Source organism: Cyprinus carpio, chromosome B23, assembly GCF_018340385.1.
Source record: "Cyprinus carpio isolate SPL01 chromosome B23, ASM1834038v1, whole genome shotgun sequence".
In the NCBI taxonomy this organism is placed as follows: domain Eukaryota; kingdom Metazoa; phylum Chordata; class Actinopteri; order Cypriniformes; family Cyprinidae; genus Cyprinus; species Cyprinus carpio.
In genome coordinates, this window is record NC_056619.1 from 13,130,420 (window position 1) to 13,153,672 (window position 23,253).

Here is a 23,253-nt window from a genome sequence, read left to right on the forward strand (position 1 = left end):
TAGCTCAGAGGACTTTAGTTTTAAAGGACTTTAAGCTTTAAGTTGATGTAGTTATGGGTAGTGTTGGGGAAAGTTACTTTTAAAAGAAATGCATTACAATATTGCAATACTCCCTAAAAAGTAACTAATTATGTTACTTAGTTACTTTTTATGATAAGTAATGAGTTACGTTACTTTTGAGTTACTTTTAAAATCTGGCCAGGGCTTGCTTGCTTGTTTTTAATATAAAAAAAGTTCTTCTTTTACATATGTAAAAGCCCTTTCACAACAAAGGTGAAATGAGTATGCTTCAGGCTGAAGGAAATGTAAATTCATCTCTGTACAGTAGAAGGTGCAGCTCAAACAAACTGCATGAAGAATATGACGCAGGAGCTGAAAGTTCAACACTATACAGCAATAACAAAAATGAAATGTGGATAATTGAAGGTCAGTAGCAAAGACATTAGTTAATAAAATGGGATTATATAGATGAATGATTTTTGTCTTATTTAACCTATTTAATTATTGCAAGTTTGTATAATATTCTGAGTTTGCATTTGACTGTTTTCATTCATTTTGAGGAATATTGAATCTGTTTTTGTGCAGGTGAGATGAGTAAATACATGTTCATATTTAGTCTAGAACTACAGCAAGTAATCATGCTCACACAGCAAGCACAATGCCTCTGCACTTACTCCTGATTTTCTCTCAACATGGCAACACAAAAGCTGTCAGTCAAGACATGGGAACAAAGTAACTACCGTTACTTATTTGGAGGTAACTCATTAAACAGTAAACCTTTCCCTCTAAATTTAAAAAGTAATGCATAACTTTACTAGTTACTTAAAAAGTAATCTGATTACATAACTCACGTTACTTGTAATGTGTTACCCCCAACACTGGTTATGGGTAACATTATGAACATTATGAGTCTCTATATTTAATGTCCACATATTTGTATATTTTGAGAATATTCACTCAAAGGTACAAAAGATGTCACCTGAGCAATACCTTTTCAAAAAGCTAAAATGTTTATATTATAGTACCTAAATTGTACATATTGCTACCTAATGGCACATATTAGTACATACTGTATGGCACATACACCTCCCCAATGACAGATTTGTATCTTTTTTGAGAGTGTGGCTGTGTAATAAACCCCTTCAGGGTGATACAATGACCAGCTGACTGTGAAGCCTTACATGAATCTCGTTGTCTTGTTGTGACTCACTGTTTCCTAATATGCATCAATCTGATGCAGATCCAAGTGAGACGGTCAGTATAGACAGGGATAATCAGCCAAACTGACTGTTAGATGACAGATAAGGTGAAGAAACACAGTCATGTGGGTGAGGGAACTAATCCAGCCTTGGTGTGGAAGTGATTGTAGCCAACATCTGTTTCTGGAATCTGTTTATCCACTGCTTAAATAACCTTGCATTTGCCTTTCTTATTTTTTTCTTTCTTTTTTTTTTTTATTGGCAGGGAAATGCCATTGAGAACACTTGTCCACCCTTCAGCTAAATATGGGACAATGGAGGGCACATAGAGGTGGAGCTGGATTAGAAAGGGATGAAGAAGAAGGGTGGGCCTTTTTTTTAAGTCTGAACAGACATTGGTTGACAAGTTTAGTCTGTAGAGTTTCTTGTCCAATCCTGGCCATTTTCTGTAAGGGTGAGAATTTATATGAGGTCTTATTAGGAGAGTCTGAAGACGTACGTTCAGGAGGAAGGCTGCTGGACAGAAGGCTGTTATTGTTTTCATATACCCTTTGATCTCAATAACAAGCTGTCAATATGGTAAGATTTCTGGAAATTATTAGATATGATTCATACTTATGACTGGAAAATTTTCTAGGAGATCTTGAAGAGAATGAAAAGGTGGATATGTGCAGGTTTAATTGGTCATTTTAACTTAAAGACATCAAGCTGATTCGGTCACATGAAATTATATTTTCCTTGAATAAAACCAGTTTACATAGATGCTACACATAAAGCATATTTTGAATGTAGAACTTTATGTGTCAATATTGAGCCTGGTCGAATATAAGGCTTAAATATCATCAGTCTTTCTGGCTTGCAGTGTTTTGCAAATATATTTACAGTGCAATTAATATTCAAAGCATTGCTACTGTTAAGTATTTAGAGTTTTTTCTAGTGATTGACAAGTGACTACTCTTCTTTGCCTTTGCTAGTGTTTGTGATTGTGGTTTCTGAATACATGTGGTAATCCATATCATCAAAGAAAGGGAACTTACACGGTTTGATTACAGTGCTAAGACTATGGTCCTTTGACATTTGCAGTGTCATTCTGTGATTCCTTCTGAGAATGTGCATGTGAACAACATGATTCTGGCACTATGAGAGGAATGTATATTCATGTTGGTTTTAAATAGCATTTTTACACAAAACCAAGGCAAGAACAGGCAAAAGGGTCACTGGGTACTTTTTGTGCCCTTCTCTATCAAATCGTAGTGAATCGTAGGTAGATGGAGAATATTTGTGATGTAGTAGGAGCTATTGCAGCTATATTTAAACTATGTGTTCAGTTCTGGACTATGTGAGAACATGTTGTTTGACAGATCTCTTGTACTTGTACATTTATCTTACATGTTCCAGAATACATTTCATGGAGAAACGTATTAATGCAATGTACAGTGGGCATATAGAGACTGTAGACTTCTTGCATCTCATGCCTTCTTTAGGGTACATGTTAGATACAATTTCATGAAATGTTTATGCATTCAGTATTATGTTTTTGGAATACAATTTGAGGACTTTTGAGGTTCTGGCTTATTGAATTTTAATCTTATATTATATTATATCACCTTTATTACTGAAGTGTGATATGAGGGATCTTGTCATTTATTTATTTATGGCATATACATAACCATATACTTGTCAAATTCACTTGTTTTGTTTTTCTGAAATCCAAAGATATCTTTAATAATAGAAATGGATTAATTAAGTGTCTTAAGTGTCCACCTTCAGGTTACCTATAAAGTATTATTTGAGATTGAGTCTATACATAAAATATGAATTCCATTGTATGTATATAAAATAGCAAGCAAATTACTTTATTATGTATGATAAAGGCACTAGCATCATTTGTTTGCAAATTCCATCTGAATTTATATTTTGATATTTAATGCTGTGATAATCTTACTCTTTTACACTAATGCTGTTTGATAATTGTCATTAATATTTATTATAACACTTATTTTACCAAATACTTTTTGAGGCCACTTAAGTTTCCACATATTTTTACTTTATAAAGTTGAACTCAGACAGAACTGTTTAAAAGGAAATGCTTTTCATAAAGTTGTCCTTGTCTGCTCTTTATTTGCCATGAATATACCTGGAAATATATTTTCCTTAATCCAATACTAGGAACCCTCTGCGAAGGTTGTCCAGTTCCAAATAATGAGCAAAGTCATTTTAAATTTTCAGTCTGATTTGAGAATGCCCCATGCTGCTTTTATATCACAGTCTCCTTTTTTCATTAGCCCACTGATGCCCAGAATGATGCTCGCTCTTTCCTGAGTGAGGAAATGATTGCTGGTGAGTGTGTGAACTTTGACAATCTCTACATGATTTTGCTCATTCAGAACATTTGATTCACACTGCTGGCCTTTAAGTGGTGAATTTTTTTATTCATAAAAATCTTATTATGCAGCTTTTCACATCTTGTTTTCAATTTTTTATTAATTTTTTTCATCTCAAATCAAAGAGTTCAAGGCTGCCTTTGACATGTTCGACACCGACGGTGGCGGTGATATCAGCACCAAGGAGCTGGGTACCGTCATGAGGATGCTGGGTCAGAATCCATCCAGAGAGGAACTGGATGCCATCATTGAAGAAGTAGATGAAGATGGTAAGTTGGGTTGTGTCCCCAAAATGGACTTCACTGAATAAGGGTTCACATGCAATAAGCTGGGACAGTTCACACAAAAATGTAAATTCTTTCATCATTTACTCACCCTCATGTAATTTCAAACCTGTATGATTTTTTATTTATTTATTTATTTTTATTTTGGTGAACATAAAAGATATTTTGAAGAATGTGGGTACCCAAACAGTTGACGGTAGCCATAGATTTTTTATTTTTTTTCCCATACTATGAAAGTCAGTGACTACCGACAATTGTTTGGTTACCAATGTTCTTTTTATGTTATTTATTTATTTTTTAAATCCTTATTTATAAAACATTTTATATTTATAACTATTTACAGCAGAGCCTTAAATCTGGCCATATACATAAAAAAGAGGGGGGGGGGGGGGGGGGGGGACTTGCAATACAATATTACAAAACAATATTAGCAGGATAACAAATACATGTCAGGATTTCAAGAGGTCTGATAAAGTGTCAGTAAGGTCCAACCAAAACTGTATTGTCTTTCTGGTGGCACCATGTATTTTGGCTGTGGTACACTCCAAAAGGACAATGTCCAGCAAGCACATATGACATCCAAGTAAACCTAACTGGGGTAGATGGATCAAACCACAATTTCAGAATAACCTTTTTGGCAGCAGTAAGAGCAGCAGACAGAATCCTTTTTTGATTGACAGACAATGACAGCGACGAGTCATCCAGCAAGAAAAAAAGCAGTGGGTCCTTATGGATCTGAGTCTTCATCCGACAATCCGACAATAAGTCCTGTACCAAGGACCAGAGCAACACAACTCGGGAACAGTCCGAGAACATATGCATACATGTACCTTGACCCAAGCTGCTACACAGGTGACAGAAGGGGTCAGACATTCTTTTCATTTTACATAATAAACAGGGAGTGGAATCTTTCTTATAGATGAACTTATAATGAATCATTTGGTGAGTTGGTTTTTTTTTAGGTATCAAAACAACTCCCCCAGACAGTATCTCAACCAATACCACAAGTGATTTATAAATTATACTCACAAAACCTTTGGAAGCCATACTAGAATCTATCCAGTTTATCATAGGATGAGGAGACTTTTTAATCAACCAGGGTATCAGCACAGATCTTAATCTTAAAGGGGTGGTTGACTGTTTTTTTTTTTTCTAGGCTTGATTGTGTTTAAAGGGTGCAGTCTAACACGCATTCATGCTTTGTTTTTTTAAAAAACGCATTATTTTTCACATAATTTAACTTTATTTTTGAACGCTATGTTTATTATCTGAGAAACACACTGATCATTTCCTGCTTTTATGAAACACCTCCCTTAGAAATACACAATGGACTCTGATTGATTATCTAGTCCAGTGTGTTGTGATTGGCTATACCGCCCCTCTCCTCAGCGGCATGTGCGGTTGTATTATAAACAATGGCGTCGTCTATATTGCTTATCAATTTGAGCCCGATTGAGACGCAGAGGATATTAGTGAAGAGGATCGCGCAGAACCTGTGCAAGCACACGGCTCTTAATGGTATGTTTGTTTGTTGTTGTCTCATACTTTTAGATACACTGTTATTTGTGGTTTGTGTTTTGTTTGTTTTTGGTTCTAGTTTTTTTTGTTGTGTTAAGGTTTTCTCCTGATTAAAGCTTTAATACAGTATGGCAACTGCACACGGGTCCATGTATAACACTTCTCATAGCTATGTGAAAATAAGTGTATAAACAGAACAGAGCTGTGCTGATGATCTGAATGAGAAAGAGAGATGCAGAGCATGTGCAGAGCAGCAGACGAGAGGAACAGTATTAGGAACTGCTGCTTTAGAAAATTGATTTTGAAACTTGTGAATCCATTAGAATCGTTAGAAGACAGAATCTTAATTCATATATGAATAGATTTTTACGTGCACCCCTAGTTTTCTCTTCCTCTTCTCTAAAGCAGCGCAGCATGGCCTTGCCCCCTTCGTTGCGTGTTCCCGGGAGGGGAGTTCATCAGGGTTTGTGATGTCACGAGTTCACCCCTAGACTCGTTGTAGTGCCTACGAGCCATTTTTGTAGACATTAAAGGGTTATTCCACGAAAAATGAAAATTTTGTCATTAATCACTTACCCCCATGTCATTCCAAACACGTAAAAGCTTCGTTCATCTTCGGAACACAATTTAAGATATTTTGGATGAAAACAGGGAGGCTTGAGACTGTCCCATAGACTGCCAAATATATAAAAGTGTCAATGTCCAGGAAAGTATGAAAAAGCATTGTCAGAATCATTAGATGGCGCTATAGCTCTAATCTTACAGTTGAAATCTGCAGCAGATTCGTACGAATTCGTACGACCACACTCGTACAAATTCATACGATTTTTGCCAAATCGTACGTATTTTACGAGTTGCACATTCGTATGAATTTGTACGCATGAACTACACCAAACCCCGCCCCTAAACCTACCCGTCAGTGGGGTCTAGCCAAATCGTACGAATTCGTACGAGTGAGGTCGTACAAATTCGTACGAATTAGCCACCTCGTAAAATACGTACGAATTGGTCGTGAGATAGCGTTGGATTCGTACGAATTAGCCACCTCGTAAAATACGTACGAATTGGTCGTGAGATAGCGTTGGAACACACTGTTATTTATTTGGCAGTCTATGGGACAGTCTCAAGCCTCCCTGTTTTCATCCAAAATATCTTAAATTTTGCTCTGAAGACGAACTAAGCTTTTATGGATTGGAACGACATGGGGGTAAATGATTAATGACAAAATTTTCATTTTTCGGTGGAGTAACCCCTTAAGGGGTTAATTGTTTAATGGACGTTATCTCCGTTTGCATTGAACTTTCAACTTCGTAACTTTGCAGATATTGTTTATACTCAAACAGCAACATTACACAGAAATTATTTTTGACTGCTTGTAGAAAAAAAAAAAAAGAGCAAACCCCAAAATTCTCTAAGATGGACTGCAAAAAAAATTGACTCAATTCTGTCGAATGCTTTCTCTGCATCCAGAGAAAAGACTGTTGAGGAAGCTATGAGTCTGCTTGTTGAATAAAATGAAGAAGCCTATTCATGTTGTCTGCAGCAAATCTCCCCCTTAAAACCTGATTGTTCTTAGTAAATCAAGTCTCCTATACATCGATCCAATTTTAAAGCCAGGACTTTTGCCATCAGCTTTGAATCTGTGGATAGAAGGCTAATTGGACTGTAACTAGAGCATTTGAGTGGATACTTCCCTTTCTTCATCAGCAACGTTATTAAAGCTGTGTTTGGTCCCTGTGTAAAGCCCCTTTTCTAATGCAAAAGTAAGAGAATTAAGAATCAAGGCTGCTATAATGTCCCATAGTGTCTTCATTAACTCTGGGGGAATCCCATCTAGCCCAGGGGCTTTATTTCTGCTCATGGAATGGTGGATTTTAATTCCTCGATTGTCAAAGGGCTATCCAATATATTGCACTGAGAGTCATTTAATTTGGGAGGATTTAAATGTTTAAAGGAGCCATGTGTAATGTCTGGCAAAAAAAATCAAGTCATACTCCACATTCCACACCAGATGGGGGCAGTATGCCTCAATAAAGTGAATTGGTCTACTCTAGAGTAACAAACGAGAAACGGCATAGTCTCTATGCTCCGCCCCTACCTTCACAACAACTCTAGAGCCATAGCCGAAGCCTAAAGGACGTTTTGCCTCCAGAGGAACGTTGGGTGATGTCAAGTGATTTTGAAACATGACATCTTCAAGCTACTCCCCTTCACCTTTACCAGTGAATATGTTCATATTCGTTTTGTTCATATTACATTTTGAGTTGTATATACACATTATTTGAATTAAATTAATTTGACAGACAGCATTCTGTCAACATCATTGGTCAACATCAGACAGCTGATGTTGACCAAGCTAGCGCCAACCAACGTAACCAGAGCTGCCAACTCTCAAGCATTCACCGTGAGACACACGCAATTGACTCTTTTCACAAGCTTTCAAAAACTTGACCGCTCTGAATATAGTGAGTGAGTGCGCGCGCGGCCGGGGTGCTCTCCCTCTCTCTCTCGGGTTCATTATCATCGAAGACATTTCAAGCTTCTTAGGTAATGTTACATTTTAGCATCAGCTTGGTAGAGAGGGGCTTTGGTAGATAACAGGTGAAAACCGGATCGGATCTGTGGGTAAGTTATAGCTAGCTAATTATCAAACGCAGCTACGGTTAGCCATCGCTAACATTAGCACGTTTATCGAACAGCCTTCGATACATTTCTATGTTATAACTTCCCGAAAAAAATACGCAAACATATAAAACAAACTTCTAGCGAAATACTAACAGCATCTTACTTACCAATCCAAAAGAAATGTTGCAAGTTCGGAGTCGAACCTCATTTCTTTCAAGTCCGTCAGTTGTCTCCAGCGATGGAAAGCAGTGCCGATGTTTACTCTGGTTCGGCTCCTTTTCTTATCGGATGTGATTTGTGTCCGAGCGCGCGGTTGTTTCCCTGTAGCGGGTGGTGGTAGTAGGTGTCTCTTGCCAAGGGCTTCAGCCATCCTTCTGCTCTCTTCCCTGAACTGAAATGAAGTAGTGGGCTGTACCTTCCACACGATTGACATCAGGTTCAAGTACGCCCACAAGCCGTGCGAGTTATTCGTGTATTGCAGGTTGGCTGGTGGTTATGTTGCCCCCATACTGCCTCCCATGGCCGAAACTGGTATTACGACATCTGTCGGGCCGTGGCTAGTAATGCTAATGCTAATTAAGGTTGATATCTCTGCAGCACTATAACTTGACATTTTTTTAATGACATCATCGCCCTTATTTCTTCTCATTCTTTTGATGCGTGTAGGTCATTTTTTGGATATTTTTACCTCGATTTTTACACATGGCACCTTTAAGGGATAAACCAAAATTTGTTGGGCCAGAGTTGGAAGTATACAAATGTTGGTAGTAGTTTTCAAATATTCTATTTACATCCTTAGGTTGAGTATATACTTAGCCCTCATGTCTAATAGCTGATATACTGGCCTTAGATTCACCTTCTTTCAACCTCAAAGCCAACAGCTTAGAAGAGCGTTCTCCATAGAAATAATATGATTGTCTAGTACAATGTATGATAAATCAGCTCTTTTTAAATATATAGATTTCTTCTAATTTAAATAGTTCTAATTTAAGAACATTTACTGTTTTAATTTGATTTTCGAATTCAAATTTACGGCTCTACCTACACTTTTTATTAAAAGATGAAAAACTTTTACCCCTAATGAAAAATTTAGTGGTTTCCTATAATACTTGGGGGTCAGAGGCTGAATCTCTGTTAATCTGTAAAAACTCTGTCAAAGAGCTGCGTAAATCAGCCACAGATATACAGTCCTGTAACAAGGAGGAATTAAATCTCCATCGGTTGTGTCTGGCGCCCAGCGATGTGGGGGTTAAAGATGTAATTATTGAAGAATGATCATCGTTCGTAAGTGGTGGTTACCAACATTCTTCAAAATACCTCTAGCAGAATCATACAGGTTTGAAACATCATGAGGGTGAGTAAATGATAACAGAATTTTTATTTTTGGGTGAATTATCCCTTTAAACTTGGTTCATTCCAACCACACTTTAGAAACCAAATACTGTTTTCTATTCATTCATGTCTGCATTTCAGTCTGTCCCATCACATCTCAGTTTTGCGTTCTCAGGCAGTGGCACTATTGACTTTGAGGAGTTCTTGGTCATGATGGTGCAGCAGCTAAAAGAAGACCAAGCTGGCAAGTCTGAGGAGGAACTATCTGAATGCTTCCGTGTCTTTGACAAGTATGTAATTTGATGTTAACACCGAACTGAACAGCAGTGTGAGAAAAGGTTATTAGGGCCCAAGAAAAAACTTACTTACACTATAGTTTCCATGCTCATTGTATCCCAGACACAAATATTTTAATGATTCATAAAAGATGAACCACTGTCTGGCCATCTGGGATTTCGGTATGGAGATAAAGGTTAGAATTATAATTTTTGGGACAACTTTCTAATTTACAGTCATTATCTCCGACCAACAGGAAAGCAACTATTTTGGTTTGAATTTGGATGTTTGGAAAATTGCAGGCCTTGGAATTTTTAACACTGCTCCAAGGAAATTAATGTGATTCACACCAAACTCAGTCAACATGATGCCAAGATGGTCCATGTACTTCTGCGTCCAAGACGAAACCATGATGAAAAAAAATTAAAAAAGAACAGTTGTTGTATTTTTAAATGCTATGCTAAACATTTATTATTATTTTTTTATTTAGAACTGTACACATAAAATGTTGGCTTCTTTTTACATTTTTATTTATAACTGTTTGCGCCTTTAATAAACATTTTAAAAATGTACAAATTAATATCAAAATGTTGATTTTAACAAGTTTTATTTAGCCAAATTAGAAGTAATTTTTCGCCTGCACATTCAGTTGAGAACTTGAGCAACCTCTGGAACAATGCAGAGACCTAATACAAATATGATTTTAAAATAGCCATTGCAGAATTCTGGGAACTTTATCATCAGGAAATTATATATTGGGATATAATTTTGTCATAAGTTCTGTGTGCTATCTGGGTCACCTTATTGGAGAGGACCATGCATGGTCACTTAAAATACAATACATCATGTTAGAGCACTACACAGAATACACTTTAATATGGGGTTAATATAGAAATATATAAAAATATAATTTCTTCTACTTCTCCATATACAGGCAGGCCTGATTTCAGTATTAAATCACTGAGGATGCTTCTGAAATCAGTGAGGGTGCTTTAGCCTTAATGTAACATCTATTTTGACATATTTTCGCTCTGTCCATTGATAGTAACATCCGCATATAAATGCAGCATTTATATTCGAATGCCACTCCCGAAACTTTGCAGTGTGTAAGCGTTTGCTGTTTGTATTAGGATCATGAAAAACAAAACTTTAATTGGTCCACTTAGCATCATGAAAAACAAAACTTAAATTCTGAATGGATTAGCCAAGTAAGCATGCAAAAAGCGCTCCCTTTATAATAATTAAAAATCCGTCACTCATTTCAGTTTATCGCGATCTTACAAAGTTCTGTTATAATCAGTGAAGCTCTACACTGCACAATTAATCTCTTATTTACATCATGTTACACTTTTTTTGTTATAGCCTATGAGAGACCACCGAGCATGCAGCTCTGCACAAAACTGTGGTGTGGAGTGGATTCTAAAGAAAATGGTGATTGGCTACATTAATCAGCGCTACAAAAACACATTAAACCATATGTAAATATGTTTCGCCAGTGTCCTATTTCTACAGCTTCAACTGACGTTCTCTTCCTTACTAGAAGCTCTAGCACTCCCGTAGAACCAACCCTGGATACAGTTAATTGCAAGGATCTTATTTGTGGACTTCATTTCAGCCTTTAATACCATCATGCCTAAACTTCTCTCAGCCAAACTGACACAGCTCTCTGTACCCACCTCCATCTGTCAGTGGATCATCAGCTTTCTGACAGGCAGCAGCTAGTGAGGCTGGGAAAACTCACATCCAGGACTCTTATGATCAGCACTGGTGCTCCCCAGGGATGTGTTATCTCCCCACTGCTCTTCTCTCTCTATTCACAAATGACTGCACCTCTACTGACCCCTCTGTCAAGCTCCTGAAGTTTGCAGCTGACACTACAGTCATCAGCCTCTTCCAGGACGGAGACGAGTCTGCTTACAGACAGGAGGTGAAAGAGCAGGTCATATGGGTTTTTGAAAAATATCTCTTTTGCAGTTTATAATGTAGCTATCCTTAAATGAAAACAATCTGCAAAGTTGTTAATCAAAAAAGTCATAAATAAAGATATTGTCTCTCAAAAGAGAAAACATGAATGATCATTGTGCTGTCACCCCTTCTACGTAAAAATTAGTCAAATCATATAACGTGAATGTCGTACAGTTTTGCGTAGGGCCCCTAGAAGTCTAGGATCAGCACTGGCTGCAGTAGAGTCATTCAAATTCCTGGGCACCATCATCTCTCAGGACCTGTAGTGGGACAATCACATTGACTCTATTGTGAAAAAGGCCCAGCAGAGGTTGTTCTTCCTTTGCCAGCTGAAGAAGTTCAACCTGCCACAGGAGCTGCTCACACAGTTTTACTCAGCTGTCATTGAGTCTGTCTTGTGTTCGTCTATAGCTGTTTGGTTTGGCTCAGCTTCCATATCAGACATAAGGAGACTACAACGAACAGTCTGGAGGGCTGAGAAGATTATTGGTGTCCCCCTGCCTAACCTCCAAGAAATTTACACCTCCAGAGTGAGGAAAAGGGCTGGTAAAATAACTCTGGAACCCTCACACCCAGCACACTTCCTCTTTGAACTGTTGCAATACAGAACTCTGAGGACCAAAACAGCCAGACACAAGAAGAGTTTTCCTCCTGAAATGTTGTATTACAGACATCTCAGGACTGTACATCTGTAAATAACTCATCAAAATGTTTCATCTGTAAATAGCACATATGCACATTCACAATTCTATCTACTGACATTTTCTTTTTTTTCTATATTTTAGATGGTTTGTTGATTCTCTTTATTATTAGTGTTTATTGCCTTAAATTATATGTATGTCTGCACTATGTCTGTACTTTATGTACAGGAAGCTCCTGACACCGAGATGAATTCCTTGCATGTGTAAACACACTTGGTAATTAAGCTCTTTCTGATTCTGATACTGATTCTAATGGTTCAAACACTGATAAATAGAATAAGCATACACAAATTAATTTCCATCATGCAAAATTCATACTTCATTTAATTTCTAGCTTTTTTAGCGTCACTATAAAGACACTGTAAGTGTGTTGTTACCAGTAATGTATTATTTTATTTTAAATTTTTGATTATTTATTTTTATGATCTTGATCATTTTCACACCTAAAACATGTATGAAATACTCATTACATATTTCATTGCCAGTTCTACGGGAATGCTAGAGGGAACGAAACGAAAGCAAGAGAATGTTAGTTGAAGCTGTAGAAATAGGATACTTACGAAAAATATTTTCCAAATATTTTCCAAGTGTATATTTGTGTCAATCATGGTTAAAAAATTAAATTTTGTTGGTCATGGTTGTAAAATTAACGATGCTAAACTGTGAATGGATTTTGGATATCTTGAAAGGTGTTGCCATGGTGAGGGATTTAAATAATGACAAAACAGTGAAACAGAGTCTCATATTGTCTCACAAGTGCATTGTCCAAACTTCTTATTACTTTGTGCATATGGAGAACATTCTGAGGAAACATGCTGAGTTTCATGAATTTATGATGCTCTGGGAAACTAACAACAAATTATAAACTATCAGCCTTTTTAACTGACAGATGAAGGCTGTGATACAAAAGTAAGAAAACTAAGAAATCTTTTAAAGCTAAACTTTTTTGTTAGTTTCCGTCAAATAAATGCGGTCAATCAGTTCTATTCTCTGGCAATATAGTTTTACATAAACATTTCACAAATATTTAGGTAATTAAAATAATTAAAAACATGCTTATTAGACCCTGTGTACAAGTTTGTGCATGTGTGTTTGTTTCACATTCTTGATGTGATTGTTTCATTGCTATAAACCTAACAACCAGACTGCCATAGGGATAAATGCATGTGCATGCTGTGCACTTAAGGTCCATTTTAAAAAAAAAATCAATCTTTGAAGTGAAAACTCTACATGCAAAACATTGCTGGCTATAACCTCACTGTATTCAATAATTATAGCAAATTGCACCCAAAAATCAAGACCACCTGTGTGACAGCTACATTGTATATCTAAATGTGATTTGTCTCTTGGTCTTTAACTCCTTTATTTTAATACTTTTTATATTCAGTTGTAACTCAATTAATAATTACTAATTTAGATTAAGTTATATTTTGTGATTTTTCTTTCATTGTCAAATTCATATGGTTTTAAAATGTTCAGTAATTTGCACTTCCAGTTATGTATAACAGCATGACTTTAACACTCATTAATGGGGTCATGAACATTTTGAGGTCCCCTTATTATGTGGACAAGATTTTTACATCAAAAAACATAATTTAGAAGTAATAAGCTATTATGGTTAACAGTTGTGTATATGTTTGACAGCCACAATTAAAACAGTTACTCACACTTGTTGCGACATTACTGTCGGATCCAATATATACCTGAGAAGAGATGATGCCAACCCCCAGAGGACCTCAGATGATGTCAACCCTAAAACAACATACAAAACTACCCAATTTTGCTATAATTTTAATCGGAACATATAATCATTGCAGTTAATAGTGTTCACCATCTGTTTGATTACCTGTCATTAACTAACTGAATGAATTTTACTGTACATTTCTGCCACATGGACATCAACTTGACATAGTCACTACTGATAAGCTACTACTAAATATAATGACATTCACCAAATACTGATGGGCTTCTACTTGACATAGTCACTACTGATAAGCTACTACTAAATATAATGACATTCACCAAATATAATGGAGAATAAACTTACATTGAATTGAACTGAATATAGTCGAGACAGCATCGTCTTTAATTTTCAATCTTTGAAAGAATCCTGTGTCAAATTGAGCCTTGTTTGTAAACAAATTCACAGTAAAATGAATTGAACAAAGGACCAAGTTTTTGTTTTGGGAGTTTTTTTTTTAATTAAGAGTGAAGTTAATACTGTGGTTGGTATTGGGCCTTGTTTGTAAACGAACGAGTGAACAAAACTGTTCAGCGTCATGTTGTATTCGGAGCATCTTTATCTTTTGATTTCTGCATAGAGCTGCGTTCGCCCCTTTCAACTGCATTCACTTCTGACTGCATTCACTTCTGTCATTCTAAACAGGCAGTGATGTAGAAGCAGGCATTAATCTTCTTCCGTGGAGGCGATGGAGTGTGTTTAGCCACAGTGTTACATTATAAAGTGGTTGATTTTTTGGGTTTTTTGATTTTTTATTAGATGTTTTTTGTTTTTAGAGTACGTTTTTAAAAACTTACAGGATGTTTTTATAGTACAGTGACATCTTATATGTCAAAAGATCAAGGGAATTTTGGTTTCTCAGTTCATGACCCCTTTAAACAAAAAACACTCATGTAATCATCCTGACATCACAATCACATCCTGACATCACAAGACAATAAGTCACTTAGCTTGACAACAAAATCAAGAACAATTTTGTAATTAAAATAATATATATTTTCCTAACAGGAACCAAGATGGTTTCATCGATCGTGACGAGTTTGCTGATATCTTGCGTGCAACTGGCGAGCCGGTGACAGATGAAGACATAAATGAACTCATGGCAGATGCAGATACAAACAAAGATGGGAAGCTTGATTTTGATGGTAAAGCAAATCTTATTTATTCTATTTTCTGTGCAGCCCACATGAAAGTTCCAACGTTTTAAAGATGGGAAGCTTGATTTTGATGGTAAAGCAAATCTTATTTATTCTATTTTCTGTGCAGCGAACGTTTGTTAAAATAAATATTTTTTCTTACTGCAAAGAACATTTAAATAACCTAAAGAACCTTGTTCTACTACAAAGAACATTTTGTGGAATAGAAAGGTTGCGTAAATGTTAAAGTTTCTTTATAAAATCATTAATGCCAATAAAGAAATTTTGCTTTTTAGAGTGTAATAAGGCATATACAGACATGAATACACATATGCTTATCGATACAATATACTCACATGCATTCTTTAGGAAGCTCTAAATAAAACACTAGCATATTAAATATAATTTAATTAAATGTTTGTATATTCAGATTCAATGGAATACAATATGAGGACTTGACTTAACTCTTATTATCTATTTAAAACATCTGTATTACTGAAGTGTGATATGAGAGATCTTGTCATCATTAGGTAAATTAAAGGTGCGATAGGTGATTGTTTTCAAAAAATGTTCAGAAATATTTTTTGTTATGCTGGTTGAAAGTCTCTTCACATCCCAATGATCATTAAGTTAAGTTGTCTAAATGTAATTATCTGTATTTATATATTCTGTGGAAGGTGTAGGACCAATAAATGTTTGTCCAATCAAAATGCTCGTTCCGAACATTTTAATTGGCTTTCCTACAGTACCTGCCTGTCATATGTATTAGAACACCTCTGTGCACCCTGTTCGCGCAAACAGGATACATCATCAGCGCCTTCATGCACGCTATGCAGATAGACCGAGAATGGCAGACAAACATCGACAACCCGATCTTCCTTCCTAGTATAGTACATTTACTAACTGTACTATAATGTTTTCTAACCGGTGAATGACACATGATGTAACCCAGCGGTTCCCAGTTCCAGTCCTCGTTTTCCAATATCTCTCAATGCACCTTTAATCAGTTTCATCCTTCTGTCACATTCTTTTTCTTTTTGTGGTTGCATAACTAATCAGTCATTATTCTTTTCCTTCATGGAGTTCTAAAATACATATTTATTATTTTATTTTATTTATTGCATATGCATGGCCATGTTTATTTTTTACAATTTTGTTACATTTTCAAATGGTAAAAAATTGTAAGAAGGTTATTAATAAAAGAAATCGACAGATCTTTACCACCCTCGGTTCACCTAGAAATTATATGGACGTTCATTCTATACATATGACATACATATGACCAACAGTCTAATAAATTATGGATGTCATTGCATTAAATAACAAAATATCAAACCAATAGCTTAATTTTGTTAAGTATGAAAAAAGCACTAGCATAATCTGTCTGCAAGTTTTGTCTGATTTGATTTTTTTATTTATTTAAAGAAGTGATAATTGTATATATGTGACCCTGGACCACAAAACCATTCTTAAGTGTCTGTTTTTCAAAATAAATAATAAGCTTTCAATTAATGTATGGTTTGTTAGGATAGGACAATATTAAGCCTCAGAAAAAGATTTTATGTTGTCATGGCGATAAGGAATCTCTTAGCTCACATGTTAGCGGTGTCTGCAAATCTATTAAAAGGCACAACTTGGCCAATCTGCTTGTTTGTTTGGTGATTTTTTACTGTGATTGTATTATCTAAAATTATACAAAATCTCGTTGTCAGTAAAAACTTACAGCTCTAACCTTTTTAAAAGCTAAATGCAAATTTCAGGCCTAAAAATGTTGTTATGGCCGAGATACAACTATTAGAAAATCTGCAATCTGAGGGTGCAAAAAAAATCTAAATACTGAGAAATGGCCGAGATACAACTATTAGAAAATCTGCAATCTGAGGGTGCAAAAAAAATCTAAATACTGAGAAAAGCAAGTTTTTAGCAGAAATTTACAAAATATCTTCATGGAACATGATCTTTACTTAATATCCTAATGATTTTTGGCATAAAAGAAAGATCGATAATTTTGACCCATACAATGTTTTTTTCCAGCGACTTAAGACTGGTTTTGTGGTCCAGGGTCACATATGTGTGTGTATCTACAACATAAATGTTTGCTCATGGAACCATCTTTTAATTAAGAACTTTTATTTTTAAGAGTTTATAAAATCAGATTTAATTACAAACAGATATAAATAGGTGTAATTACACAAGATTCTTCTTCCTGAGCTCCGTTTTGTCAATGAGTTCTTTTGAATCCCAAGATGTGAGTGAAGACAAGCATTTTCTTTTAGAAATAAAATCGCCATCTATAATCACAATTTTTGAATACAAAGTATGTTCAGAGTGGAGAGAGTATTAACAATGCCCGGAAAGGGTCTTGTATTTCATTTCATATTTCATTTTTTTTTTTTCATTACAGAGTTTCTTAAAATGATGGAGAATGTCCAGTAAGAAAAAAATCACATCCCATCTCCACCAACCCATAATGACAGCACTCAAGATTCCTAAGAACAACCTCCTGAGATGTTTAATGGAAAAGAGGACTGAGGAAACACAACATCACCCGGGTTCAAATAACACACTAACAATAAAGATGGGCTGGAATTCGCTTTGAGGGACAGAGAATATTATAGATCAGTGCCATCTTGTTGGAAGTGTTTATTGTGGGACCGCACTGTGATGGTATCTATAAATAACCCTTCAGAGGAAACCACTTACGCCTCTCCCCTCAGCTGTCTCCTACTACACCTGCTTATTCCCAAGACATTCAGCAACCTTCCTTCAACCCCCTTCCCCTCTCCCTCACCCTTTACGGTGATTCAAAATAACCCTGCTACAGCATAAGCCTCAGAAAAAGATTTTATGTTGTCATGGCGATAAGGAATCTCTTAGCTCACATGTTAGCGGTGTCTGCAAATCTATTAAAAGGCACAACTTGGCCAATCTGCTTGTTTGTTTGGTGATTTTTTACTGTGATTGTATTATCTAAAATTATACAAAATCTCTTTGTCAGTAAAAACTTACAGCTCTAACCTTTTTAAAAGCTAAATGCAACTTCAGGCCTTTGTTATGAGGCCAAATATCACATTTCTAGAGGCTGCAACTCATGAGACTCATGTGATCTTCTTACCCACCTTGCCCATAATTTCACTACACCCAATCAGAAAAACAAGATCATCCCACCATGTTGGTTTCCAGAACCCCGAGTCCATAACACTTTGGCCGTCCAGTAGATCCATAGTGTTGCAGATTGTATTTATCTTTTCATCTGTTGGTATCTTCTGATATTTTTCATACTTAACCTGTCTACAGTGCAGTCTTCACATGGCCAAAAAAGGTCATGAAAAAGATAAATTTCGAATCCTAATGTCAACGTTTTGGAGCATGCAAGTTATACATATATGAGTTCTGAAAGGTGCAAAAAGTCAGAATTCCATGTTTTCTTCTCATGGTGGAAAGCCATGTGATCCTTTTGACACCTCGTTGTCTTCAGGTCATATTTATGGAGGTGTTATCTCATGCCAGTGCCATAAATGCAGTTCTCCAGAGCAGCAATGATATTCAAACTGCAAAACCAGACCTTTCTGCTCTCCTCAAAATCTCCTTTTAAATCTCTCTATTTCTGCCTGAAAGTATATAGTCCACAACCCCCTCCTCCGAGTTCCCCCACATCCTCACTCAGGAAACACATGCCAAACATGGAAACTCGGGTTTAGGCTCTTAGGGGTTTGGGGTAACTGTGTTGCCATTTGTGTTGTTGGGTTTTGGTTGGGGTGGAGTAGAGATCTAAACCATTTGCTATTCAGGGCACGCTGAAGATTTGCAACACAGCACCTTCTCAAGAGGTTTAGGGTTTCTTGGCTTGACTATAGGGGTGGGGGGGGGTTGCAGAACACTATCGGCTCTCTCCATTTTAAAAATGAATTTCCATCTGTACGGTACTTATTTTAAATCATTATAAACCCTTTTAATCCATCAGTATGCTACTTCTCCAATTCAGTAGAAATTTTTAAGGGGAATTAGCAAAAAGCAAAGTCTCTGGATGAAAGTCTGCCAGGATTTCATGCCTAAACATTAGTGTGGTCAACATTAACATGCAATTTCCACAATGAAGTTTTACCAAACACACTAAATAATTGATTTATTGCGTTTTTGAACAGGTCTTCCAATAAATACAGGCTTTTTGACACTAAACACACCAGAATAAGGCAGTTACTATTTTACTGTATTCTCGCAGACTGTTCTTAAAGTGTACTCATTTCACATTTCTATTGGCTTATGGGAGCCGTCGAACCCTAAAAGTTCAGGATTCTAAATCTGGAGGCCTGTGGGCGGGTCTTGGGTGGCCTGTTTAAAGTGTGTCAGAACTGTCACTTGACGTCTAGTCTTTCTGTTGGGGTGCGAGTGCATTGACCACTGCTTGTCTCCTGGATATAAGTGAGGAGGCTAATCCACAACCATGGTAAGAGTTTAAATAATCTAAGCAGTCCGTTTTGCTAATGAACGCATGAAAACATAAAATGTGCAAATGGCCTAGTCAAAAAGGCAGAATTACATTTCTGTCATTATTAATAATGGATTATATAAGGTTAAAATATTGTTAATAGTTCATTTGCAGTTTTGCATGCATTTAATAAAGCTTAAAATAAAATTAATAAATAAATATTAACTTTAGGATGACTAAAAAAATCATTCTAGTTTTGAAAAATAGATTAATATATATATATATATATAAAAAAATTTATCAGACAATTGCTCTATTTTGGACTCATTTTTGCCTGGGCAATAATGTCTGATGAGTATAATCTGAGAGTAACTTTATTAGGGGTTATTTTTAGGTGACTTTAGATCAAAGTTAACTGACTGTTAATTAATCTGTGTTACAAAACCAAGAGTTCTCCTTGACAAAAATACCGTTACACTCAATATGATAAATTCATCACATTGCAGCAAAATCCACTGTAAAGTTGCTCATTGCAATTTTTCTAAATGTAATGTTTTAACATGGATAAAAAAAAAATGCTTAAAGGAGTTTAATTATTCCAAGATCAAATAGTCAAAGATCACCAAGAAATATTATCCATATAGGCCTATCTGTTATAATGTATAATGTATATTATAAAGTATAATGTACTAAAGATTGTTTAAGAGAAGGGGCGGTGGTCAGAAATCAGTAAGATGGACATCCTGCTATTTGATATGAATCTGGTCAGCAGGTTAGGTTAAGTCGGTTAACTAAAAGCTGAGGCGATACATTTCAAGGATCCTATTTCGGAATCACCATGTACAGTCACTGACTGCGAGGATAACGTCTTGAGCCTTAAAATAGTCGCAAATGGTCTTGGAGGAGTGTTCTGAGAACCATCTGTTGTTTGCAAAGCCTACAACCCCGTCTTAATGGAAACAGATTATTAGGAAAACAAAAACAAATGACTCTCCAGAAGAACCAGGGTTTCTCGTTTATCAGATTAATGCATTGTATTGTTTATATCTGATATTAACCGTTCATAATGCAACTATTTCACAGACTGACGCGCAACAGGAGGCCCGCTCATACCTGAGCGAGGAGATGCTTGCCGGTGAGTGTAAACGGATATAGGCCTTCACCAATATCCGCGTCGTTCTGTTCCATTAAACTTTAATGCGTCTCTTTCATAGAGTTCAAGGCTGCCTTCGACATGTTCGACACCGACGGTGGCGGTGATATCAGCACCAAGGAGTTGGGTACCGTCATGAGGATGCTGGGTCAGAATCCAACCAGAGAGGAGTTGGAAGAAATCATCGAGGAGGTCGATGAAGACGGTAAGCAAAATGCTACAGCTAGGAAAAATCTCTGTAGTCCGAAAAAATACTCCATGCAAGCTCATTTCCGTGCGTTCTTGTGTTTTGTACGCAGAAGTACGCGGTGCATTCTCAGCGCTGCCGCAAGGGGCGCTACCGAGGAAACTCTATCATTATCATTAACTATCATTGCGGAGCAAGAGTTTAAAAAGTGTCTTGCTAAGACAAAAAACTTACCTGAATATTAAACACTCAATTTTAAAATCAAAAGCATATGAATGAATAACTGTATCGCCCCTTCAGGGCTATGGAAGAGCGCACATTAAATATGTATGTCTGTGTTTTCACACTTGCATAAAGTATGTTTCTGGCCTACGTGATGTATATTTTTATTATTCATATGAATGATACTATCTGTTCAGCTTTAATGCAACTTTAAGCATAAAATACAAAAAATGTAGATTGTAATAGCTACTTCATACTGGAAACTGTAGGCAGCGGATCCATCGACTTTGAGGAGTTCTTGGTCATGATGGTGAGACTCCTAAAGGAGGACCAGGCTGGCAAGAGTGAGGAAGAGTTGGCTGAATGCTTCCGCGTGCTGGACAAGTATGTCATCTGATATCTTCTTGTGTGCACCTGTTTTTGAATGTGACCCAGACTCACTTTAGCATATGCAACACTATGAATCTGCAGGAACGGTGATGGCTACATCGACAGAGATGAGTTTGCTGAGATCATCCGCAGCACTGGCGAATCCATCTCAGAGGAAGAGATCGATGAGCTGCTTAAAGACGGAGACAAAAACAACGACGGCATGCTGGACTTTGATGGTATGATGGTTTATAAATTACATTTCCTTTTATGTATGAGCATGCATGAATACAGTCCAGGTATTGAAGCACCACCCGTGTCCATCTTTCCCCAGAATTCCTCAAGATGATGGAGAACGTACAGTAAAACAGAGACTCAAGGACATTCCTCTCCCCTCTCACCCCTGCCAACAGGAACCTTTACCTCTCAGTGCCACTCAAATTCACTTCCCCCTTTTGTCCTCTTTCTGCCTCCATTTCACCTCTTCAGCAGACAGACAGATAAACACCTCTGTGGGGTTTGCCAAGGTTGGGCTCCCACTGAACCCTCATGCAAGATCCTAGGAGTGTGGTTCACAGGCTCATCATGTTACGATGGCGCTCAAGTTCGCTAGCAGCACATGCCATGGTAGACCCCGCATTTGTGGGTGTTTAGTCTAGATTTAGTCTAGATCAGCAGCTTGTTACCGCTGCATAGACCAATGCCAAAGCCAAACCACTTCACTGTATTTAAGAACGAACGCTTGAAAACAGAATAAAAAATAAAACACACATTGTTTAGTTTGTCTGACATTTTGATTTGTATGGTTTTGTTTTGAGGAGTTTATCAATTAAACAGTTTTTTTTTCTCCTGAGTCCCTGACCCCAATTAGTTGACCATTTCTGTTTATACTAAAGACTATAATTAGTACTGTTTATGTAAAAACAAAACCCAAACCACAAACTCTTACAAATATCACAGTGATATTTCACTAATGCCAATATGGCATTCAGTTTTATTAGACATGCTGTAGGAATAGCTCTCCTTCTCTATTGCACATTTAGATTTTTAACATGACATTCTCTGTGTGCTGCAAGTGTGTAAATCAGTAAATTGTGTCTTGTTTATCTCCTCAATGGCTGATGAGTATTATTTGCAAAGTAAAGGGTTGCAGACTAATAATGCAAATGTAACTGATGACAAAGTAAATTACATATTCCTCCTTTTTGTGAGAATGACATACACTGAGGGGAAAACACCAAATGTTGAAAGAATACTGAATGAGTATTATAATAATAATCTGGCTTATTATTAACATGTCTTAATGTGATTTGCATGTCTAAGCTATAAACAGAATGCCTAATGGCACTAAAAATTAAATAGTTTAAATAAAATATTCAAATTTATTTTATAAATTAATTAGTTGCATTAGTTATATTTACATTATTGGCACAATGTCAGCTATTTTAAATGATTTCCCCCCAAGCTATATCAGGCACAATTTAGCATAGCAATTAATTTTATACTCAGGCACAATTTAGATTTTTTTTTATTTTTATATATTAGGACTAATAAAAATAAAAAAATGTAAAAGATACCTGGTCTATCACTTTAAAAGTATCTCCCTGGATTTAAAAAGAAAACAGCAATATTTAAACGGATAGTCGAAAAAATAATCGATGAAAACTGAAAATGATGTAACTAATGTATAGTGAGTATATGATGGTTGAACTATCCATTTAAGAGTTAAATA

General features: G+C 36.3%; 2 protein-coding genes across 2 annotated transcripts; both read left to right on the forward strand.

Moving 5' to 3' along the window:
* Positions 1 to 1,641: 1,641 nt before the first annotated feature.
* tnnc2.1 (troponin C2, fast skeletal type, tandem duplicate 1) lies at positions 1,642 to 18,089 on the forward strand. The gene is made up of 6 exons (XM_042750406.1): positions 1,642 to 1,778; positions 3,485 to 3,539; positions 3,709 to 3,852; positions 9,518 to 9,632; positions 15,034 to 15,170; positions 17,566 to 18,089. Exons 1-6 carry the CDS (start codon positions 1,776 to 1,778, stop codon positions 17,595 to 17,597), a joined length of 486 nt encoding a protein of 161 aa, XP_042606340.1. The 5' UTR covers positions 1,642 to 1,775; the 3' UTR covers positions 17,598 to 18,089.
* A 1,378-nt stretch (positions 18,090 to 19,467) lies between these two features.
* tnnc2.2 (troponin C2, fast skeletal type, tandem duplicate 2) lies at positions 19,468 to 22,291 on the forward strand. The gene is made up of 6 exons (XM_042750407.1): positions 19,468 to 19,608; positions 20,674 to 20,725; positions 20,805 to 20,948; positions 21,422 to 21,536; positions 21,624 to 21,760; positions 21,856 to 22,291. The coding sequence occupies exons 1-6, from the start codon at positions 19,606 to 19,608 to the stop codon at positions 21,885 to 21,887; spliced, it is 483 nt and encodes a 160-aa protein (XP_042606341.1). The 5' UTR covers positions 19,468 to 19,605; the 3' UTR covers positions 21,888 to 22,291.
* The last annotated feature ends 962 nt before the right edge of the window (positions 22,292 to 23,253 follow it).

What these genes read in the sequence shown, in the direction of transcription:
- tnnc2.1 (XM_042750406.1), top strand. An exon ending in GAGTGAGGAAATGATTGCTG is followed by an intron (nt 3,540 to 3,708) that starts GTGAGTGTGTGA and finishes CTCAAATCAAAG; the next exon opens with AGTTCAAGGCTGCCTTTGAC. An exon ending in TGGGAAGCTTGATTTTGATG is followed by an intron (nt 15,171 to 17,565) that starts GTAAAGCAAATC and finishes TTTTCATTACAG; the next exon opens with AGTTTCTTAAAATGATGGAG.
- tnnc2.2 (XM_042750407.1), top strand. An exon ending in TGCTTCCGCGTGCTGGACAA is followed by an intron (nt 21,537 to 21,623) that starts GTATGTCATCTG and finishes ATGAATCTGCAG; the next exon opens with GAACGGTGATGGCTACATCG. An exon ending in CGGCATGCTGGACTTTGATG is followed by an intron (nt 21,761 to 21,855) that starts GTATGATGGTTT and finishes ATCTTTCCCCAG; the next exon opens with AATTCCTCAAGATGATGGAG.